The 22790-nt window shown below is 43.8% G+C and overlaps 1 protein-coding gene across 1 annotated transcript in view; it reads right to left on the bottom strand.

Moving 5' to 3' along the window:
• The window catches only part of LOC121537990 (von Willebrand factor A domain-containing protein 5B1), an 84039-nt gene that overhangs the window by 50379 nt on the left and 10870 nt on the right, over positions 1 to 22790 (bottom strand). The window contains exons 5-8 of the mRNA XM_041845692.2: positions 20421 to 20582; positions 20004 to 20226; positions 19390 to 19547; positions 19009 to 19140 (exon numbers count right to left, since the gene is read on the bottom strand). Coding sequence (XP_041701626.1) covers positions 19009 to 19140; positions 19390 to 19547; positions 20004 to 20226; positions 20421 to 20582 — 675 coding nt within the window. The remainder of the gene's footprint in view (positions 1 to 19008; positions 19141 to 19389; positions 19548 to 20003; positions 20227 to 20420; positions 20583 to 22790) is intronic.

Raw genomic sequence — 22790 nt, forward strand, 5'->3', positions numbered from 1 at the left:
ATGCTGAGTTGCATCCAAAGAACACCATACCTACTGTGAAGCATGGGGTTGAAAACATCATGCTTTGGGGCTGTTTTTCTGCAAAGGGACCAGGACGACTGATCTGTGTAAAGGAAATAATTAATGGGGCCATGTATCGTGAGATTTTGAGTGAAAACCTCCTTCCATCAGCAAGGGCATTGAAGATGAAACGTGGCTGGGTCTTTCAGCATGACAATGATCCCAAACACCGCCCGGGCAACAAAGGAGTGGCTTCGTAAGAAGCATTTCAAGGTCCTGGAGTGGCCTAGCCAGTCTCCAGATCTCAACCCATAGAAAGACCCATAGAAAATCTTTGGAGGGAGTTGAAAGTCCGTGTTGCCCAGCGACAGCCCCAAAACATCACTGCTCTAGAGGAGATCTGCATGGAGGAATGGGCCAAAATACCAGCAACAGTGTGTGAAAACCTTGTGAAGACTTACAAAAAACGTTTGACCTGTGTCATTGCCAACAAAGGGTATATAACAAAGTATTGAGAAACTTTTGTTATTGACCAAATACTTATTTTCCACCATAATTTGCAAATAAATTCATAAAAAATCCTACAATGTGATTTTCTGGATTTTTTTTCCTCATTTTGTCTGTCATAGTTGACGTGTACCTATGATGAAAATTACAGGCCTCTCTCATATTTTTAAGTGGGAGAACTTGCACAATTGGTGGCTGACTAAATACTTTTTTCCCCCACTGAATGTATATATATATATATATATATATATATGTACACTACCGGTCAAAAGTTTTAGAACACCTACTCATTCAAGGGTTTTTCTTTATTTTTACTATTTTCTACATTGTAGAATAATAGTGAAGACATCAAAACTATGAAAGAACACATATGGAATCATGTAGTAACCAAAAAAGTGTTAAACAAATCAAAATATATTTGATATTTGAGATTCTTCAAATAGCCACCCTTTGCCTTGATGACAGCTTTGCACACTCTTGGCATTCTCTCAACCATCTTCACCTGGAATGCTTTTCCAACAGTTTGAAGCAGTTCCCACATATGCTGAGCACTTGTTGGCTGCTTTTCCTTCACTCTGTGGTCAGACTCATCCCAAACCATCTCAATTTGGTTGAGGTCGGGGTATTGTAGTGGCCAGGTCATCTGATGCAGCAATCCATCACTCTCCTTCTTGGTCAAATAGCCCTTACACAGCCTGGAGGTGTGTTGGGTCATTGTCCTGTTGAAAAACAAATGATAGACCCACTAAGCCCAAACCAGATGGGATGGTGACGCTGCAGAATGCTGTGGTAGCCATGCTGGTTAAGTGTGCCTTGAATTCTAAATAAATCACAGACAGTGTCACCAGCAAAGCACCCCCACACCATAACACCTCCTCCTCCATGCTTTACGGTGGGAAATACACATGCAGAGATCATCCGTTCAACCACACCGCGTCTCACAAAGACACAGCGGTTGGAACCAAAAATCTCAAATTTGGACTCCAGACCAAAGGACAGATTTCCACCGGTCTAACGTCCATTGCTCGTATTTCTTGGCCCAAGCAACTCTCTTCTTCAAATTGGTGTCCTTTAGTAGTGGTTTCTTTGCAGCAATTCGACCATGAAGGCCTGATTCACACAGTCTCCTCTGAACAGTTGATGTCGAGATGTGTCTGTTACTTGAACTCTGTGAAGCATTTATTTGGGCTGCAATTTCTGAAGCTGGTAACTCTAATGAACTTATCCTAAGAAGGCACACCTGTTAATTGAAATGCATTCCAGGTGACTACCTCATGAAGCTGGTTGAGAGAATGCCAAGAGTGTGCAAAGCTGTCATCAAGGCAAAGGGTGGCTATTTGAAGAATCTCAAATATAAATAACACTTTTTTGGTTACTACATGATTCCATATGTGTTATTTCATAGTTTTGATGTCTTCACTATTATTCTACAATGTAGAAAATAGTAAAAATAAAGAGAAACCCTTGAATGAGTAGGTGTTCTAAAACTTTTGACCGGTAGTGTGTATATATATATATATATATATATATATATATATACACACACACACTACCGTTGAAAAGATTGGGGTCACTTTGAAATGTCCTTGTTTTCGAAAGAAAAGCAATTTTTTTGTCCATTAAAAGAACCTCAAATTGATCATAAATACAGTGTAGACATTGTTAATGTTGTAAATGGCTATTGTAGCTGGAAACGGCTGATTTTTATGGAATATCTACATAGACGTACAGAGGCCCATTATCAGCAAACATCAGTCCTGTGTTCCAATGGCACGTTGTGTTTGCTAATCCAAGTTTATCATTTTAAAAGGCTAATTGATCATTAGAAAACCCTTTTGCAATTATGTTAGCACAGCTGAAAACTGTTGTGCTGATTAAAGAAGCAATAAAACTGGCCTTCTTGAGACTAGTTGAGTATCTGGAGCATCAGCAATTGTAGGTTAGATTACAGGCTCAAAATGGCCAGAAACAAAGAACTTTCTTCTGTAACTCATCAGTCTATTCTTGTTCTGAGAAATGAAGGCTATTCCATGCGAGAAATTGCCAAGAAACTGAAGATCTCGTACAACGCTGTGTACTACTCCCTTCACAGAACAGCGCAAACTGTCTCTAATCAGAATAGTAAGAGGAGTGGGAGGCCCCGGTGCACAACTGAGCAAGAGGACAAATACATTAGTGTCTAATTTGAGAAACAGACGCCTCACAGGTCCTCAACTGGCAGCTTCATTAAATAGTACCCGCAAAACACCAGTCTCAACGTCAACAGTGAAGAGGCGACTCCAGGATGCTGACCTTCTAGGCAGAGTTGCAAAGAAAAAGCCATATCTCAGACTGCCCATCTTAATATTTTCTTTTTATTGGCCAGTCTGAGATTTGGCTTTTTCTTTGCAACTCTGCCTAGAGACTGGTGTTTTGCGGGTACTATTGAATGAAGCTGCCAGTTGAAGACCTGTTAGGCGTCTGTATTTAAAAAACAAATATTATTAGTATATATATTTTTTTTAATCCTTTATTATTTTATCAATTTTTTTTAGGGGGTAGATCAGCTTAATATTGCAGATAGATTGTAACTTCCATCATTGTAATTGTCTGCATCACTTCCAATCCCCCATGTTTATATATATATATATATATACAGTGGGGAGAACAAGTATTTCATACACTGCCGATTTTGCAGGTTTTCCTACTTACAAAGCATGTAGAGGGCTGTAATTTTTATCATAGGTACACTTCAACTGTGAGAGACGGAATCTTACAGAAAATCACATTGTATGATTTTTAAGTAATTAATTAGCATTTTATTGCATGACATAAGTATTTGATACATCAGAAAAGCAGAACTTAATATTTGGTACAGAAACCTTTGTTTGCAATTACAGAGATCATACGTTTCCTGTAGGTCTTGACCAGGTTTGCACACACTGCAGCAGGGATTTTGGCCCACTCCTCCATACAGACCTTCTCCAGATCCTTCAGGTTTCGGGGCTGTCACTGGGCACACGGATTTTCAGCTCCCTCCAAAGATTTTCTATTGGGTTCAGGTCTGGAGACTGGCTAGGCCACTCCAGGACCTTGAGATGCTTCTACGGAGCCACTCCTTAGTTGCCCTGGCTGTGTGTTTCGGGTCGTTGTCATGCTGGAAGACTCAGCCACGACCCATCTTCAATGCTCTTACTGAGGGAAGGAGGTTGTTGGCCAAGATCTCGCGATACATGGCCCCATTCATCCTTCCCTCAATACGGTGCAGTCGTCCTGTCCCCTTTGCAGAAAAGCATCCCCAAAGAATGATGTTTCCACCTCCATGCTTCACGGTTGGGATGGTGTTCTTGGGGTTGTACTCATCCTTCTTCTTCCTCCAAACACGGCGAGTGGAGTTTAGACCAAAAGCTCTATTTTTGTCTCATCAGGCCACATAACCTTCTCCCATTCCTCCTCCGGATCATCCAGATGGTCATTGGCAAACTTCAGACGGGCCTGGACATGCGCTGGCTTGAGCAGGGGGACCTTGCGTGCGCTGCAGGATTTTAATCCATGACGGCGTAGTGTGTTACTAATGGTTTTCTTTGAGACTGTGGTCCCAGCTCTCTTCAGGTCATTGACCAGGTCCTGCCGTGTAGTTCTGGGCTGATCCCTCACCTTCCTCATGATCATTGATGCCCCACGAGGTGAGATCTTGCATGGAGCCCCAGACTGAGGGTGATTGACCGTCATCTTGAACTTCTTCCATTTTCTAATAATTGCGCCAACAGTTGTTGCCTTCTCACCAAGCTGCTTGCCTATTGTCCTGTAGCCCATCCCAGCCTTGTGCAGGTCTACAATTTTATCCCTGATGTCCATACACAGCTCTCTGGTCTTGGCCATTGTGGAGAGGTTGGAATCTGTTTGATTGAGTGTGTGGACAGGTGTCTTTTATACAGGTAACGAGTTCAAACAGGTGCAGTTAATACAGGTAATGTATGAGTGGAGAACAGGAGGGCTTCTTAAAGAAAAACTAACAGGTCTGTGAGAGCCGGAATTCTTACTGGTTGGTAGGTGATCAAATACTTATGTCATGCAATAAAATGCAAATTATTTACTTAAAAATCATACAATGTGATTTTCTGGATTTTTGTTTTAGATTCCGTCTCTCACAGTTGGTGTACCTATGATAAAAATGACAGACCTCTACAAGCTTTGTAAGTAGGAAAACCTGCAAAATCGGCAGTGTATCAAATACTTGTTCTCCCCACTGTATATATATACACATACATACATACATACATACATACATACATACACACACACACACACACACACACACACACACACACACACACACAGTGAGGGAAAAAAGTATTTGATCCCCTGCTGATTTTGTACGTTTGCCCGCTAACAAAGACATGATCAGTCTATAATTTTAATGGTAGGTTTATTTGAACAGTGAGAGACAGAATAACAACAAAAAATCCAGAAAAACACATGTCATAAATGTTATAAATTGATTTGCATTTTAATGAGGGAAGTAAGTATTTGACCCCTCTGCAAAACATGACTTAGTACTTGGTGGCAAAACCCTTGTTGGCAATCACAGAGGTCAGACATTTCTTGTAGTTGGCCACCAGGTTTGCACACATCTCAGGAGGTATTTTGTACCACACCTCTTTGCAGATCTTCTCCAAGTCATTAAGGTTTCGAGGCTGACGTTTGGCAACTCGAACGTTCAGCTCCCTCCACAGATTTTCTATGGGAATAAGGTCTGGAGACTGGCTAGGCCAATCCAGGACCTTAATGTGCTTCTTCTTGAGCCACTCTTTTGTTGCCTTGGCCCGTGTGTTTTGGGTCATTGTCATGCTGGAATACCCATCCATGATCCATTTTCAATGCCCTGGCTGAGGGAAGGAGGTTCTCACCCAGGATTTGACGGTACATGGCCCCGTCCATCGTCTCTTTGATGCGGTGAAGTTGTCCTGTCCCCTTAGCAGAAAAACACCCCAAAAGCATAATGTTTCCACCTCCATGTTTGACGGTGGGGATGGTGTTCTTGGGGTCATAGGCAGCATTCCTCCTCCTCCAAACACGGCGAGTTGAGTTGATGCCAAAGAGCTCGATTTTGGTCTCATCTGACCACAACACTTTCACCCAGTTCTCCTCTGAATCATTCAGATGTTCAATGGCAAACTTCAGACGGCCCTGTACAGTGGGGAGAACAAGTATTTGATACACTGCCGATTTTGCAGGTTTTCCTACTTACAAAGCATGTAGAGGTCTGTAATTTTTATCATAGGTACACTTCAACTGTGAGAGACGGAATCTAAAACCAAAATCCAGAAAATCACATTGTATGGTTTTTAAGTAATTAATTTGCATTTTATTGCATGACATAAGTATTTGATACATCAGAAAAGCAGAACTTAATATTTGGTACAGAAACCTTTGTTTGCAATTACAGAGATCATACGTTTCCTGTAGGTCTTGACCAGGTTTGCACACACTGCATCAGGGATTTTGGCCCACTCCTCCATACAGACCTTCTCCAGATCCTTCAGGTTTCGGGGCTGTCGCTGGGCAATACGGACTTTCAGCTCCCTCCAAAGATTTTCTATTGAGTTCAGGTCTGGAGACTGGCTAGGCCACTCCAGGACCTTGAGATGCTTCTTACGGAGCCACTCCTTAGTTGCCCTGGCTGTGTATTTCGGGTCGTTGTCATGCTGGAAGACCCAGCCACGACCCATCTTCAATGCTCTTACTGAGGGAAGGAGGTTGTTGGCCAAGATCTCGCGATACATGGCCCCATCCATCCTCCCCTCAATACGGTGCAGTCGTCCTGTCCCCTTTGCAGAAAAGCATCCTCAAAGAATGTTGTTTCCACCTCCATGCTTCACGGTTGGGATGGTGTTCTTCGGGTTGTACTCATCCTTCTCCTTCCTCCAAACACGGCGAGTGGAGTTTAGACCAAAAAGCTCAATTTTTGTCTCATCAGACCACATGACCTTCTCCCATTCCTCCTCTGGATCATCCAGATGGTCATTGGCAAACTTCAGACGGGCCTGGACATGCACTGGCTTGAGCAGGGGGACCTTGCGTGCGCTGCAGGATTTTAATCCATGACGGCGTAGTGTGTTACTAATGGTTTTCTTTGAGACTGTGGTTCCAGCTCTCTTCAGGTCATTGACCAGGTCCTGCTGTGTAGTTCTGGGCTGATCCCTCACCTTCCTCATGATCATTGATGCCCCACGAGGTGAGATCTTGCATGGAGCCCCAGACCGAGGGTGATTGACCGTCATCTTGAACTTCTTCCATTTTCTAATAATTGCGCCAACAGTTGTTGCCTTCTCACCAAGCTGCTTGCCTATTGTCATGTAGCCCATCCCAGCCTTGTGCAGGTCTACAATTTTATCCCTGATGTCCTACACAGCTCTCTGGTCTTGGCCATTGTGGAGAGGTTGGAGTCTGTTTGATTGAGTGTGTGGACAGGTGTCTTTTATACAGGTAACGAGTTCAAACAGGTGCAGTTAATACAGGTAATGAGTGGAGAACAGGAGGGCTTCTTAAAGAAAAACTAACAGGTCTGTGCGAGCCGAATTCTTACTGGTTGGTAGGTGATCAAATACTTATGTCATGCAATAAAATGCAAATTAATTACTTAAAAATCATACAATGTGATTTTCTGGATTTTTGTTTTAGATTCCGTCTCTCACCGTTGAAGTGTACCTATGATAAAAATTACAGACCTCTACATGCTTTGTAAGTAGGAAAACCTGCAAAATAGGCAGTGTATCAAATACTTGTTCTCCCCAATGTATATGTGCTTTCTTGAGCAGGGGGACCTTGTGGGCGCTGCAGGATTTCAGTCCTTCACGGCGTAGTGTGTTACCAATTGTTTTCTTGGTGACTATTGTCCCAGCTGCCTTGAGATCATTGACAAGATCCTCCCGTGTAGTTCTGGGCTGATTCCTCACCGTTCTCATGATCATTGCAACTCCACGAGGTGAGATCTTGCATGGAGCCCCAGGCCGAGGGAGATTGACAGTTATTTTGTGTTTCTTCCATTTGCGAATAATCGCACCAACTGTTGTCACCTTCTCACCAAGCTGCTTGGCGATGGTCTTGTAGCCCATTCCAGCCTTGTGTAGGTCTACAATCTTGTCCCTGACATCCTTGGAGAGCTCTTTGGTCTTGGCCATGGTGGAGAGTTTGGAATCGGATTGATTGATTGCTTCTGTGGACAGGTGTCTTTATACAGGTAACAAGCTGAGATTAAGAACACTCCCTTTAAGAGTGTGCTCCTAATCTCAGCTCGTTACCTGTATAAAAGACACCTGGGAGCCAGACATCTTTCTAATTGAGAGGGGGTCAAATACTTATTTCCCTCATTAAAATGCAAAACATTTTTGACATGCGTTTTTTCTAGATTTTTTTGTTGTTATTCTGTCTCTCACTGTTCAAAAAAACCCTACCATTAAAATGATAGACGGATAATTTATTTGTCAGTGGGCAAACGTACAAAATCAGCAGGGAATCAATACTTTTTTTCCCTCACTGTATCCTTTAAAAAATATATATTCCCCTTTATTACTTTCCAACCCCACCACCCTTTCCCTAATTGGAGCAAACTAGTGAACAACAATGCTTAGGCCTCTACTTCCAGCTTATACTTACTATATACATTTTATGGACACAGTCAATTTTACAATAATTATATTTTGTTTGTTTTTTCTCCTGAACTTCTTCTGCTCTCAACCTCTCCAATCATTTTCATGATGTCCATCCGGTTTGCTTCTATATGCCATATCTTTCTAACTGTGCTCTTTCACAAAAGCTCCCAACCTACAACCTATATACTTATTATGGACACAGTATGCTTACATTATTAGTTATCTTGTTATTAGTTGTTGTTAGTTGTTATTAGTCCCATCCTTCAACTCCATTCAACACCACCCATCTATCTCTTAACACCATCCATATAGGATTTCTATTTGCCATATATTTTAAACTGTACTGTGATGTTTTACAAACGTTCTGAACCTTTCTATTCTCATTGTTTCTACAGATTGTAAATTGAAAAAAAACATTTTCACCGGGGCCTCCCACTCCTCTTTCTATTCTGCTTAGAGACAGTTTCAATTTCTCGCATGGAATAGCCTTCATTTCTCAGAACAAGAATAGACTGACGAGTTTCAGAAGAAAGTTATTTGTTTCTGGCCATTTTGAGCCTGTAATCGAACCCACAATTGCTGATGCTCCAGATACTCAACTAATCTCAAGAAGGCCAGTTGTATTGCTTTTTTAATCAGCACAACAGTTTTCAGCTGTGCTAACATAATTGCAAAAGGGTTTTCTAATGATCAATTAGCCTTTTAAAATGATAAACTTGGATTAGCAAACACAACGTGCCATTGGTCACACGGGAGTTTAATCATCAGCCTATCTATCTCTCTCTGCATATCTCAGGCTTTCCCCTCCCTCCACCCTCTATCTTGTGCTTTTTTCCTCTCTCTCTCTCTCTCTCTCTCTCTCTCTCTCTCTCTCTCTCTCTCTCTCTCTCTTTTGCTGATAAATACTTTGTTGAGGGAAAATGTACAACGTGCCACACAGGCCTGATAGTTGCTGATAATGGGACTCTGTACACCTATGTAGATATTCCATTTTAAAAAATCAGCCGTTTCCAGCTACAATAGCCATTTACAACATTAACAATGTCTACACTGTATTTCAATTTGATGTTATTTTAATGGACAAAAATATTCATTTTTTTTCAAAAACAAGGACATTTCTAAGTGACCCCAAACCTTGAACGGTGGTGTATGTATATATATATATATACAGTGGGGAAAAAAAAGTATTTAGTCAGCCACCAATTGTGCAAGTTCTCCCACTTAAAAAGATGAGAGAGGCCTGTAATTTTCATTATAGGTACACGTCAACTATGACAGACAAAATGAGAAAAAAAAATCCAGAAAATCACATTGTAGGATTTTTAATGAATTTATTTGCAAATTATGGTGTAAAATAAGTATTTGGTCAATAACAAAAGTTTCTCAGTACTTTGTTATATACCCTTTGTTGGCAATGACACAGGTCAAACGTTTTCTGTAAGTCTTCACAAGGTGTTCACACACTGTTGCTGGTATTTTGGCCCATTCCTCCATGCAGATCTCCTCTAGAGCAGTGATGTTTTGGGGCTGTCGCTGGGCAACACAGACTTTCAACTCCCTCCAAAGATTTTCTAAGGGGTTGAGATCTGAGACTGGCTAGGCCACTCCAGGACCTTGAAATGCTTCTTACGAAGCCACTCCTTCGTTGCCCGGCGGTGTGTTTGGGATCATTGTCATGCTGAAAGACCCAGCCACGTTTCATCTTCAATGCCCTTGCTGATGGAAGGAGGTTTTCACTCAAAATCTCACGATACATGGCCCCATTCATTCTTTCCTTTACACGGATCAGTCGTCCTGGTCCCTTTGCAGAAAAACAGCCCCATAGCATGATGTTTCCACCCCCATGCTTCACAGTAGGTATGGTGTTCTTTGGATGCAACTCAGCATTCTTTGTCCTCCAAAACGACGAGTTTAGTTTTTACCAAAAAGTTATATTTTGGTTTCATCTGACCATATGACATTCTCCCAATCCCCTTCTGGATCATCCAAATGCAGTCTAGCAAACTTCAGACGGGCCTGGACATGTACTGGCTTAAGCAGGGGACACGTCTGCACTGCAGGATTTGAGTCCCTGGCGGCGTAGTGTGTTACTGATGGTAGGCTTTGTTACTTTGGTCCCAGCTCTCTGCAGGTCATTCACTAGGTCCCCCGTGTGGTTCTGGGATTTTTGCTCACCGTTCTTGTGATCATTTTGACCCCACGGGGTGAGATCTTGCGTGGAGCGCCAGATCGAGGGAGATTATCAGTGGTCTTGTATGTCTTCCATTTCCTAATAATTGCTCCCACAGTTGATTTCTTCAAACCAAGCTGCTTACCTATTGCAGATTCAATCTTCCCAGCCTGGTGCAGGTCTACAATTTTGTTTCTGGTGTCCTTTGACAGCTCTTTGGTCTTGGCCATAGTCGAGGTGAGATCTTGCATGGAGCCCCAGACCGAGGGTGATTGACCGTCATCTTGAACTTCTTCCATTTTCTAATAATTGCGCCAACAGTTGTTGCCTTCTCACCAAGCTGCTTGCCTATTGTCATGTAGCCCATCCCAGCCTTGTGCAGGTCTACAATTTTATCCCTGATGTCCTTACACAGCTCTCTGGTCTTGGCCATTGTGGAGAGGTTGGAGTCTGTTTGATTGAGTGTGTGGACAGGTGTCTTTTATACAGGTAACGAGTTCAAACAGGTGCAGTTAATACAGGTAATGAGTGGAGAACAGGAGGGCTTCTTAAAGAAAAACTAACAGGTCTGTGCGAGCCGAATTCTTACTGGTTGGTAGGTGATCAAATACTTATGTCATGCAATAAAATGCAAATTAATTACTTAAAAAATCATACAATGTGATTTTCTGGATTTTTGTTTTAGATTCCGTCTCTCACCGTTGAAGTGTACCTATGATAAAAATTACAGACCTCTACATGCTTTGTAAGTAGGAAAACCTGCAAAATAGGCAGTGTATCAAATACTTGTTCTCCCCAATGTATATGTGCTTTCTTGAGCAGGGGGACCTTGTGGGCGCTGCAGGATTTCAGTCCTTCACGGCGTAGTGTGTTACCAATTGTTTTCTTGGTGACTATTGTCCCAGCTGCCTTGAGATCATTGACAAGATCCTCCCGTGTAGTTCTGGGCTGATTCCTCACCGTTCTCATGATCATTGCAACTCCACGAGGTGAGATCTTGCATGGAGCCCCAGGCCGAGGGAGATTGACAGTTCTTTTGTGTTTCTTCCATTTGCGAATAATCGCACCAACTGTTGTCACCTTCTCACCAAGCTGCTTGGCGATGGTCTTGTAGCCCATTCCAGCCTTGTGTAGGTCTACAATCTTGTCCCTGACATCCTTGGAGAGCTCTTTGGTCTTGGCCATGGTGGAGAGTTTGGAATCGGATTGATTGATTGCTTCTGTGGACAGGTGTCTTTTATACAGGTAACAAGCTGAGATTAAGAACACTCCCTTTAAGAGTGTGCTCCTAATCTCAGCTCGTTACCTGTATAAAAGACACCTGGGAGCCAGACATCTTTCTAATTGAGAGGGGGTCAAATACTTATTTCCCTCATTAAAATGCAAAACATTTTTGACATGCGTTTTTCTAGATTTTTTTGTTGTTATTCTGTCTCTCACTGTTCAAAAAAACCTACCATTAAAATGATAGACGGATAATTTATTTGTCAGTGGGCAAACGTACAAAATCAGCAGGGAATCAAATACTTTTTTTCCCTCACTGTATCCTTTAAAAAATATATATTCCCCTTTATTACTTTCCAACCCCACCACCCTTTCCCTAATTGGAGCAAACTAGTGAACAACAATGCTTAGGCCTCTACTTCCAGCTTATACTTACTATATACATTTTATGGACACAGTCAATTTTACAATAATTATATTTTGTTTGTTTTTTCTCCTGAACTTCTTCTGCTCTCAACCTCTCCAATCATTTTCATGATGTCCATCCGGTTTGCTTCTATATGCCATATCTTTCTAACTGTGCTCTTTCACAAAAGCTCCCAACCTACAACCTATATACTTATTATGGACACAGTATGCTTACATTATTAGTTATCTTGTTATTAGTTGTTGTTAGTTGTTATTAGTCCCATCCTTCAACTCCATTCAACACCACCCATCTATCTCTTAACACCATCCATATAGGATTTCTATTTGCCATATATTTTTAAACTGTACTGTGATGTTTTACAAACGTTCTGAACCTTTCTATTCTCATTGTTTCTACAGATTGTAAATTGAAAAAAAACATTTTCACCGGGGCCTCCCACTCCTCTTTCTATTCTGCTTAGAGACAGTTTCAATTTCTCGCATGGAATAGCCTTCATTTCTCAGAACAAGAATAGACTGACGAGTTTCAGAAGAAAGTTATTTGTTTCTGGCCATTTTGAGCCTGTAATCGAACCCACAATTGCTGATGCTCCAGATACTCAACTAATCTCAAGAAGGCCAGTTGTATTGCTTTTTTAATCAGCACAACAGTTTTCAGCTGTGCTAACATAATTGCAAAAGGGTTTTCTAATGATCAATTAGCCTTTTAAAATGATAAACTTGGATTAGCAAACACAACGTGCCATTGGTCACACGGGAGTTTAATCATCAGCCTATCTATCTCTCTGCATATCTCAGGCTTTCCCTCCCCTCCACCCTCTATCTTGTGCTCTCTCTCTCTCTCTCTCTCTCTCTCTCTCTCTCTCTCTCTCTCTCTCTCTCTCTCTCTCTCTCTCTCTCTCTCTCTCTCTGCTGATAAATACTTTGTTGAGGGAAAATGTACAACGTGCCACACAGGCCTGATAGTTGCTGATAATGGGACTCTGTACACCTATGTAGATATTCCATTTTAAAAAATCAGCCGTTTCCAGCTACAATAGCCATTTACAACATTAACAATGTCTACACTGTATTTCAATTTGATGTTATTTTAATGGACAAAAATATTCATTTTTTTTCAAAAACAAGGACATTTCTAAGTGACCCCAAACCTTTGAACGGTGGTGTATGTATATATATATATATATACAGTGGGGAAAAAAAGTATTTAGTCAGCCACCAATTGTGCAAGTTCTCCCACTTAAAAAGATGAGAGAGGCCTGTAATTTTCATTATAGGTACACGTCAACTATGACAGACAAAATGAGAAAAAAAAATCCAGAAAATCACATTGTAGGATTTTTAATGAATTTATTTGCAAATTATGGTGTAAAATAAGTATTTGGTCAATAACAAAAGTTTCTCAGTACTTTGTTATATACCCTTTGTTGGCAATGACACAGGTCAAACGTTTTCTGTAAGTCTTCACAAGGTGTTCACACACTGTTGCTGGTATTTTGGCCCATTCCTCCATGCAGATCTCCTCTAGAGCAGTGATGTTTTGGGGCTGTCGCTGGGCAACACAGACTTTCAACTCCCTCCAAAGATTTTCTAAGGGGTTGAGATCTGGAGACTGGCTAGGCCACTCCAGGACCTTGAAATGCTTCTTACGAAGCCACTCCTTCGTTGCCCGGCGGTGTGTTTGGGATCATTGTCATGCTGAAAGACCCAGCCACGTTTCATCTTCAATGCCCTTGCTGATGGAAGGAGGTTTTCACTCAAAATCTCACGATACATGGCCCCATTCATTCTTTCCTTTACACGGATCAGTCGTCCTGGTCCCTTTGCAGAAAAACAGCCCCATAGCATGATGTTTCCACCCCCATGCTTCACAGTAGGTATGGTGTTCTTTGGATGCAACTCAGCATTCTTTGTCCTCCAAAACGACGAGTTTAGTTTTTACCAAAAAGTTATATTTTGGTTTCATCTGACCATATGACATTCTCCCAATCCCCTTCTGGATCATCCAAATGCAGTCTAGCAAACTTCAGACGGGCCTGGACATGTACTGGCTTAAGCAGGGGACACGTCTGCACTGCAGGATTTGAGTCCCTGGCGGCGTAGTGTGTTACTGATGGTAGGCTTTGTTACTTTGGTCCCAGCTCTCTGCAGGTCATTCACTAGGTCCCCCCGTGTGGTTCTGGGATTTTTGCTCACCGTTCTTGTGATCATTTTGACCCCACGGGGTGAGATCTTGCGTGGAGCGCCAGATCGAGGGAGATTATCAGTGGTCTTGTATGTCTTCCATTTCCTAATAATTGCTCCCACAGTTGATTTCTTCAAACCAAGCTGCTTACCTATTGCAGATTCAATCTTCCCAGCCTGGTGCAGGTCTACAATTTTGTTTCTGGTGTCCTTTGACAGCTCTTTGGTCTTGGCCATAGTCGAGGTGAGATCTTGCATGGAGCCCCAGACCGAGGGTGATTGACCGTCATCTTGAACTTCTTCCATTTTCTAATAATTGCGCCAACAGTTGTTGCCTTCTCACCAAGCTGCTTGCCTATTGTCATGTAGCCCATCCCAGCCTTGTGCAGGTCTACAATTTTATCCCTGATGTCCTTACACAGCTCTCTGGTCTTGGCCATTGTGGAGAGGTTGGAGTCTGTTTGATTGAGTGTGTGGACAGGTGTCTTTTATACAGGTAACGAGTTCAAACAGGTGCAGTTAATACAGGTAATGAGTGGAGAACAGGAGGGCTTCTTAAAGAAAAACTAACAGGTCTGTGCGAGCCGGAATTCTTACTGGTTGGTAGGTGATCAAATACTTATGTCATGCAATAAAATGCAAATTAATTACTTAAAAATCATACAATGTGATTTTCTGGATTTTTGTTTTAGATTCCGTCTCTCACCGTTGAAGTGTACCTATGATAAAAATTACAGACCTCTACATGCTTTGTAAGTAGGAAAACCTGCAAAATAGGCAGTGTATCAAATACTTGTTCTCCCCAATGTATATGTGCTTTCTTGAGCAGGGGGACCTTGTGGGCGCTGCAGGATTTCAGTCCTTCACGGCGTAGTGTGTTACCAATTGTTTTCTTGGTGACTATTGTCCCAGCTGCCTTGAGATCATTGACAAGATCCTCCCGTGTAGTTCTGGGCTGATTCCTCACCGTTCTCATGATCATTGCAACTCCACGAGGTGAGATCTTGCATGGAGCCCCAGGCCGAGGGAGATTGACAGTTCTTTTGTGTTTCTTCCATTTGCGAATAATCGCACCAACTGTTGTCACCTTCTCACCAAGCTGCTTGGCGATGGTCTTGTAGCCCATTCCAGCCTTGTGTAGGTCTACAATCTTGTCCCTGACATCCTTGGAGAGCTCTTTGGTCTTGGCCATGGTGGAGAGTTTGGAATCGGATTGATTGATTGCTTCTGTGGACAGGTGTCTTTTATACAGGTAACAAGCTGAGATTAAGAACACTCCCTTTAAGAGTGTGCTCCTAATCTCAGCTCGTTACCTGTATAAAAGACACCTGGGAGCCAGACATCTTTCTAATTGAGAGGGGTCAAATACTTATTTCCCTCATTAAAATGCAAAACATTTTTTGACATGCGTTTTCTAGATTTTTTTGTTGTTATTCTGTCTCTCACTGTTCAAAAAAACCTACCATTAAAATGATAGACGGATAATTTATTTGTCAGTGGGCAAACGTACAAAATCAGCAGGAATCAAATACTTTTTTTTCCCTCACTGTATCCTTTAAAAAAATATATATTCCCCTTTATTACTTTCCAACCCCACCACCCTTTCCCCTAATTGGAGCAAACTAGTGAACAACAATGCTTAGGCCTCTACTTCCAGCTTATACTTACTATATACATTTTATGGACACAGTCAATTTTACAATAATTATATTTTGTTTGTTTTTTCTCCTGAACTTCTTCTGCTCTCAACCTCTCCAATCATTTTCATGATGTCCATCCGGTTTGCTTCTATATGCCATATCTTTCTAACTGTGCTCTTTCACAAAAGCTCCCAACCTACAACCTATATACTTATTATGGACACAGTATGCTTACATTATTAGTTATCTTGTTATTAGTTGTTGTTAGTTGTTATTAGTCCCATCCTTCAACTCCATTCAACACCACCCATCTATCTCTTAACACCATCCATATAGGATTTCTATTTGCCATATATTTTTAAACTGTACTGTGATGTTTTACAAACGTTCTGAACCTTTCTATTCTCATTGTTTCTACAGATTGTAAATTGAAAAAAAACATTTTCACCGGGGCCTCCCACTCCTCTTTCTATTCTGCTTAGAGACAGTTTCAATTTCTCGCATGGAATAGCCTTCATTTCTCAGAACAAGAATAGACTGACGAGTTTCAGAAGAAAGTTATTTGTTTCTGGCCATTTTGAGCCTGTAATCGAACCCACAATTGCTGATGCTCCAGATACTCAACTAATCTCAAGAAGGCCAGTTGTATTGCTTTTTTAATCAGCACAACAGTTTTCAGCTGTGCTAACATAATTGCAAAAGGGTTTTCTAATGATCAATTAGCCTTTTAAAATGATAAACTTGGATTAGCAAACACAACGTGCCATTGGTCACACGGGAGTTTAATCATCAGCCTATCTATCTCTCTCTGCATATCTCAGGCTTTCCCCTCCCTCCACCCTCTATCTTGTGCTCTCTCTCTCTCTCTCTCTCTCTCTCTCTCTCTCTCTCTCTCTCTCTCTCTCTCTCTCTCTCTCTCTCTCTCTCTCTCTCTCTCTCTGATAAATACTTTGTTGAGGGAAAATGTACAACGCGCCACACGGCCTGATAGTTGCTGATAATGGGACTCTGTACACCTATGTAGATATTCCATTTTAAAAAATCAGCCGTTTCCAGCTACAATAGCCATTTACAACATTAACAATGTCTACACTGTATTTCAATTTGATGTTATTTTAATGGACAAAAATATTCATTTTTTTTCAAAAACAAGGACATTTCTAAGTGACCCCAAACCTTTGAACGGTGGTGTATGTATATATATATATATATACAGTGGGGAAAAAAAAGTATTTAGTCAGCCACCAATTGTGCAAGTTCTCCCACTTAAAAAGATGAGAGGCCTGTAATTTTCATTATAGGTACACGTCAACTATGACAGACAAAATGAGAAAAAAAAATCCAGAAAATCACATTGTAGGATTTTTAATGAATTTATTTGCAAATTATGGTGTAAAATAAGTATTTGGTCAATAACAAAAGTTTCTCAGTACTTTGTTATATACCCTTTGTTGGCAATGACACAGGTCAAACGTTTTCTGTAAGTCTTCACAAGGTGTTCACACACTGTTGCTGGTATTTTGGCCCATTCCTCCATGCAGATCTCCTCTAGAGCAGTGATGTTTTGGGGCTGTCGCTGGGCAACACAGACTTTCAACTCCCTCCAAAGATTTTCTAAGGGGTTGAGATCTGGAGACTGGCTAGGCCACTCCAGGACCTTGAAATGCTTCTTACGAAGCCACTCCTTCGTTGCCCGGGCGGTGTGTTTGGGATCATTGTCATGCTGAAAGACCCAGCCACGTTTCATCTTCAATGCCCTTGCTGATGGAAGGAGGTTTTCACTCAAAATCTCACGATACATGGCCCCATTCATTCTTTCCTTTACACGGATCAGTCGTCCTGGTCCCTTTGCAGAAAAACAGCCCCATAGCATGATGTTTCCACCCCCATGCTTCACAGTAGGTATGTGTGTTCTTTGGATGCAACTCAGCATTCTTTGTCCTCCAAAACGACGAGTTTAGTTTTTACCAAAAAGTTATATTTTGGTTTCATCTGACCATATGACATTCTCCCAATCCCCTTCTGGATCATCCAAATGCAGTCTAGCAAACTTCAGACGGGCCTGGACATGTACTGGCTTAAGCAGGGGACACGTCTGCACTGCAGGATTTGAGTCCCTGGCGCGTAGTGTGTTACTGATGGTAGGCTTTGTTACTTTGGTCCCAGCTTCTCTGCAGGTCATTCACTAGGTCCCCCCCGTGTGGTTCTGGGATTTTTGCTCACCGTTCTTGTGATCATTTTGACCCCACGGGGTGAGATCTTGCGTGGAGCGCCAGATCGAGGGAGATTATCAGTGGTCTTGTATGTCTTCCATTTCCTAATAATTGCTCCCACAGTTGATTTCTTCAAACCAAGCTGCTTACCTATTGCAGATTCAATCTTCCCAGCCTGGTGCAGGTCTACAATTTTGTTTCTGGTGTCCTTTGACAGCTCTTTTGGTCTTGGCCATAGTGGAGTTTGGAGAGTGACTGTTTGAGGTTGTGGACAGGTGTCTTTTATACTGATAACAAGTTCAAACAGGTGCCATTAATACAGGTAACGAGTGGAGGACAGAGGAGCCTCTTAAAGAAGAAGTTACAGGTCTGTGAGAGCCAGAAATCTTGCTTGTTTGTAGGTGACCAAATACTTATTTTCCACCATAATTTGCAAATAAATTCATTAAAAATCCTACAATGTGATTTTCTGGATTTTTTTTCCTCAATTTGTCTGTCATAGTTGATGTGTACCTATGATGAAAATTACAGGCCTCTCTCATATTTTTAAGTAGGAGAACTTGCACAATTGGTGGCTGACTAAATACTTTTTTTCCCCACTGTATATAGAGAGAGAGAGAGAGAGAGAGAGAGCGGGGGAGCCTGAGATATGCAGAGAGAGATAGATAGGCTGATGATTAAACTCCCGTGTGATCTGATTAACTGTCCACATATAAATAACAGGGTGAATTGTTTGCAGCGGAAAGTCAATGATTTTCCCACTAGCATTGACTTTGCTGATAAATACTTTGTTGAGGGAAAATGTACATGATACGATTGTGATGTGTTGTTGTCTCACCTAGCTATCCAGTCGCTCTGGATAAGAGAGTCTGCTAAATGACTAAAACGTAAATGTAAACACTGGTCTATTCTGTGTATGTGATATTGTATTTTGAAGAGGCGTGAGTAATGGTAGTGCCTGGCAGGCTGAATGGTGGGTGGTGTGTCTACAACAGTACTGTACCCACCACTGGGGTAGATGAGGATCTCCACAGGGCAGTCGTAGGTGTACTTGTCAGCCAGTGTGACGACGACGCTGGTGGCTGAGCGGGCCAGGGGGTCTGCGTCGGCCCGGATGGCATGAGAGGGGCTCTCCACACCTGCACAAAAAGACACCTCTAAAGCATCTACAGTGTAGAATAAACGGTGGAATCACATGAAAATACAAGAGCAAGATATCACAAAAAAACTCAAATGAATCTTGCTTGTGTGTGTGGAGGTAGCTTTGTACTCATAGTGGAAGGATGTCTATATCGGTATGCAAATCCCTGTTGGTCAGTGGGATATAAATTGTATTTATAATACAAATAAACTGCAACGTGTAGATGCTTGTATGTTGTGTCTCTGACCTGCAAGGAGATAGGGGGCTCTGATCTCCAGCTGGAAGCTAAACTCATAGTCGATGGAGTTGATGGCCTCTTCCTCCAGCAGCTGGGCCATGTACAGCTGGGGGGTGATAGGAGTCTGCTCATGTGGATCCAGGGCACAATTATGCCTGCTGTCCCGCCTGTGCCAGAAAATACCACAATAGAAAATCACAGTCAGTGAATTCATAGTCTTGTCCACCAATCGGCTATCTCTCTGTCTTTAACATTTGAAATAACTGATGTATAATGCAGGCATGCTGTGAATGACTTATCTTCCAAGTTACCAATTAGAGTTCAAGTTGCCTTTAAAGATCAAAATGGCCCTATAGAGTTTTGATTTGGACAAGACAGCGTTGACATTCAGCAGTGACACAGCGTTGACATTCAGCAGTGACACAGCATTGACATTCAGCAGTGACACAGCGTTGACATTCAGCAGTGACACAGCGTTGACATTCAGCCGTAACACAGCGTTGACATTCAGCAGTAACACAGCGTTGACATTCAGCAGTGACACAGCGTTGACATTCAGCAGTGACACAGTGGTGACATTCTGTTGTGGTTATGATGATGACACACTGTCACGGCATTCTTACGTTCTGTTCTGGAAGTTTGGGGAGAGTCCCTGCTCCTCGTTGATGGTCCTCTGGACCCTGGGGGTGCACACAGTGGGTGAGGTGACCCGGATGCCCCCGTTGGGCAGGGTGGGCAGCTCAGAGGAGGTGCTGACCAACACGTTGACTGTCTCCAGAGGGGGGATGACCCCCAGGTTAACCACCAACACTGTCCTCTCCAAGTCCTCGTCCAGCACGATATGTCCTGGAATATCATAGCAGAACAACTCACATAAATGGTCATGTTTTGTATTTTTCAGAGCAATATTATCCTTATTGATTGGACTAGGAATCGAGATAGTTGGACCCAAAACCACTAGCCTGGTCTCTGTTTGTGTTGTCTTAACATCTCCTATTGTCACCACTGACCACAGTACTTGACACGAGACCCATCCTTACCACTGCCACTCTGAAGGGCGCCATTAGCTGTAGTGCAGCAATCAAAGTAACAATCATCAATCTTGGACTTGTCTTTGATTTGCACGGTTATTATCTGGTTGGAGATCATAGCTTCAAATCCCACCACGGTAGAGCATTCTTCCAGCGGGTAAATGAAGATACCTACATCAAATAAAGACAGTTTACATTAACCAGAGACAAACAGGCAATTATGTAAAACTAACTAAATTATGTCAATACAGCCCGTGTGTGACACTCTGGCTCTAGGACTTTTGTATGTGAGCTAGAGTGTATGTTGTTTTGTTGGGGATTTGGGTGTTTTTCTATGTTGGTAGTTCTGTCGGGTGTATTTCTATGTTTGCAGGTCTGTGGGTTGTTTTTCTAGGTCGTTGATTGGTGTCGTGTGACTCCCAATCGGAGGTAACGAGTGTCAGCTGTCGGCTCGTTATCTCTGATTGGGAGCCATATTTAAACTGTTGTGTTTCACTGTTTGTTTGTGGGTTTTTGTTCCATGTTTCTGTCAGTGTTACAGAGGACTTCACTATCGTCATTTGTTGTTTTTCGTGGTTGCTTTATGAAATAAAGTCATTATGTTCACTCCACGCGCTGCGTATTGGTCCGCTCCTTTAGACGATCGTGACAGAATAACCCACCAAAAAAGGACCAAGCAGCGCGTCCAGGAGCAAAGGGTCTGGACATGGGAGGAACTGTTGGACGGTAAAGGGTCCTGGACGTGGGAAGAAATCCTGGACGGCATGGATCGCCGTCCATGGAGCGAAACAGAGGAGAGGCGACGGAGAGAGGAGCAACGGCGTCGGCAGAGCCAACGTCGGAAGGACGAGAGGCAACCCCAAGAAATTTTTGGGGGGCACATGGCTTGGGCGACGGAGCAGCAGGAGGCTGCCACAAGGCAGAGTCAGAGGGCTGCCAGGTTAAGGGGGCTGACGGAGGCAGAGAAGGGACGGATTCAGTGGGCTACCAGGTCAAGGGGGCTACTGGGTAAAGCAGGGAAGGAAGGTGTTGAGGCACGGCGTGAGGTACTGGGGTGTGTAACCAGTTCGGTCCGGCCCGTTCCTAGTCCCGAGGTGCAGCCAGTAGTGTGTGTTCCCCTGTACGGTACGGCCTGTTCCGGTCCCTCGCACTAAGTGTAAGGTGCGCGTCGCCAGCCCGGTTCGGCCTGTTCCTGCCATACGCACCAAGTATGCGGTGCGCGTCGCCAGCTCAGCCCGGCCTGTTCCTACTCCACGCACCAGGGATACGGTGCGCCCGCCAGCCCAGCCCGGCCTGTTCCTACTCCACGCACCAGGGATACGGTGCGCCGCCAGCCCAGCCCGGCCTGTTCCTACTCCACGCACCAGGGATACGGTGCGCTCGCCAGCCCGGCCCGGCCTGTTCCGGCCACTGCACCAGGGATACGGTGCGCGTCGCCAGCCCCGCCCGGCCTGTTCCTGCTCTCCGCACTAGGCGTGAGGTGAGTCCCCAGGGTCCAGCATGCCCTGTTCCGGCTCCCCGCACTAGGCGTTATGGGAGTCCCCAGGGTCCAGCATGCCCTGTTCCGACTCCCCGCACTAGCCCTGAGATGCGTGTCCTCAGCCCGGTACCTCCAGTTCCGGCACCACGCATCAGGCCTACGGTGCGTCCCCAGGGCCAAGCATGCCCTGTTGCTGCTTCCCGCACTAGCCCTGAGATGCGTGTCCTCAGCCCGGTACCTCCAGTTCCGGCACCACGCATCAGGCCTACGGTGCGTCCCCCAGGGTCCAGTATGCCCTGTTGCTTCTCCCCGCACTAGCCCTGAGATGCGTGTCCTCAGCCCGGTACCTCCTGTTCCGGCACCATGCACCAGGCCTACGATGCGCCTCAGACGGCCAGAGTCTGCCATCTGCCCAACGGGGCCTGAACTGCCCGGTCTGCCCTAAGCCTGCAAAGCCGCCCCGTCTGCCATGAGCCATCAGAGCCGTCCCGCCAGACCGGAGCCGCTAGAGCCTTCCGTCAGACAGGATCAGCCAGAGCCTTCCGCCAGACAGGATCAGCCAGAGCCTTCTGCCAGACAGGATCAGCCAGAGCCTTCTGCCAGACAGGATCAGCCAGAGCCTTCTGCCAGACAGGATCAGCCAGAGCCTTCCGCCAGACAGGATCAGCCAGATCCGTCAGTCGGCCATGAGCAGCCAGATCCGTCAGCCAGCCATGAGCAGCCAGATCCGTCAGCCAGCCATGAGCAGCCAGATCCGTCAGCCAGCCATGAGCAGCCAGATCCGTCAGCCAGCCATGAGCAGCCAGATCCGTCAGCCAGCCATGAGCAGCCAGATCCGTCAGCCAGCCATGAGCAGCCAGATCCGTCAGCCAGCCATGAGCAGCCAGATCCGTCAGTCA

This window comes from Coregonus clupeaformis, chromosome 24 (genome assembly GCF_020615455.1).
Source record: "Coregonus clupeaformis isolate EN_2021a chromosome 24, ASM2061545v1, whole genome shotgun sequence".
NCBI lineage: Eukaryota > Metazoa > Chordata > Actinopteri > Salmoniformes > Salmonidae > Coregonus > Coregonus clupeaformis.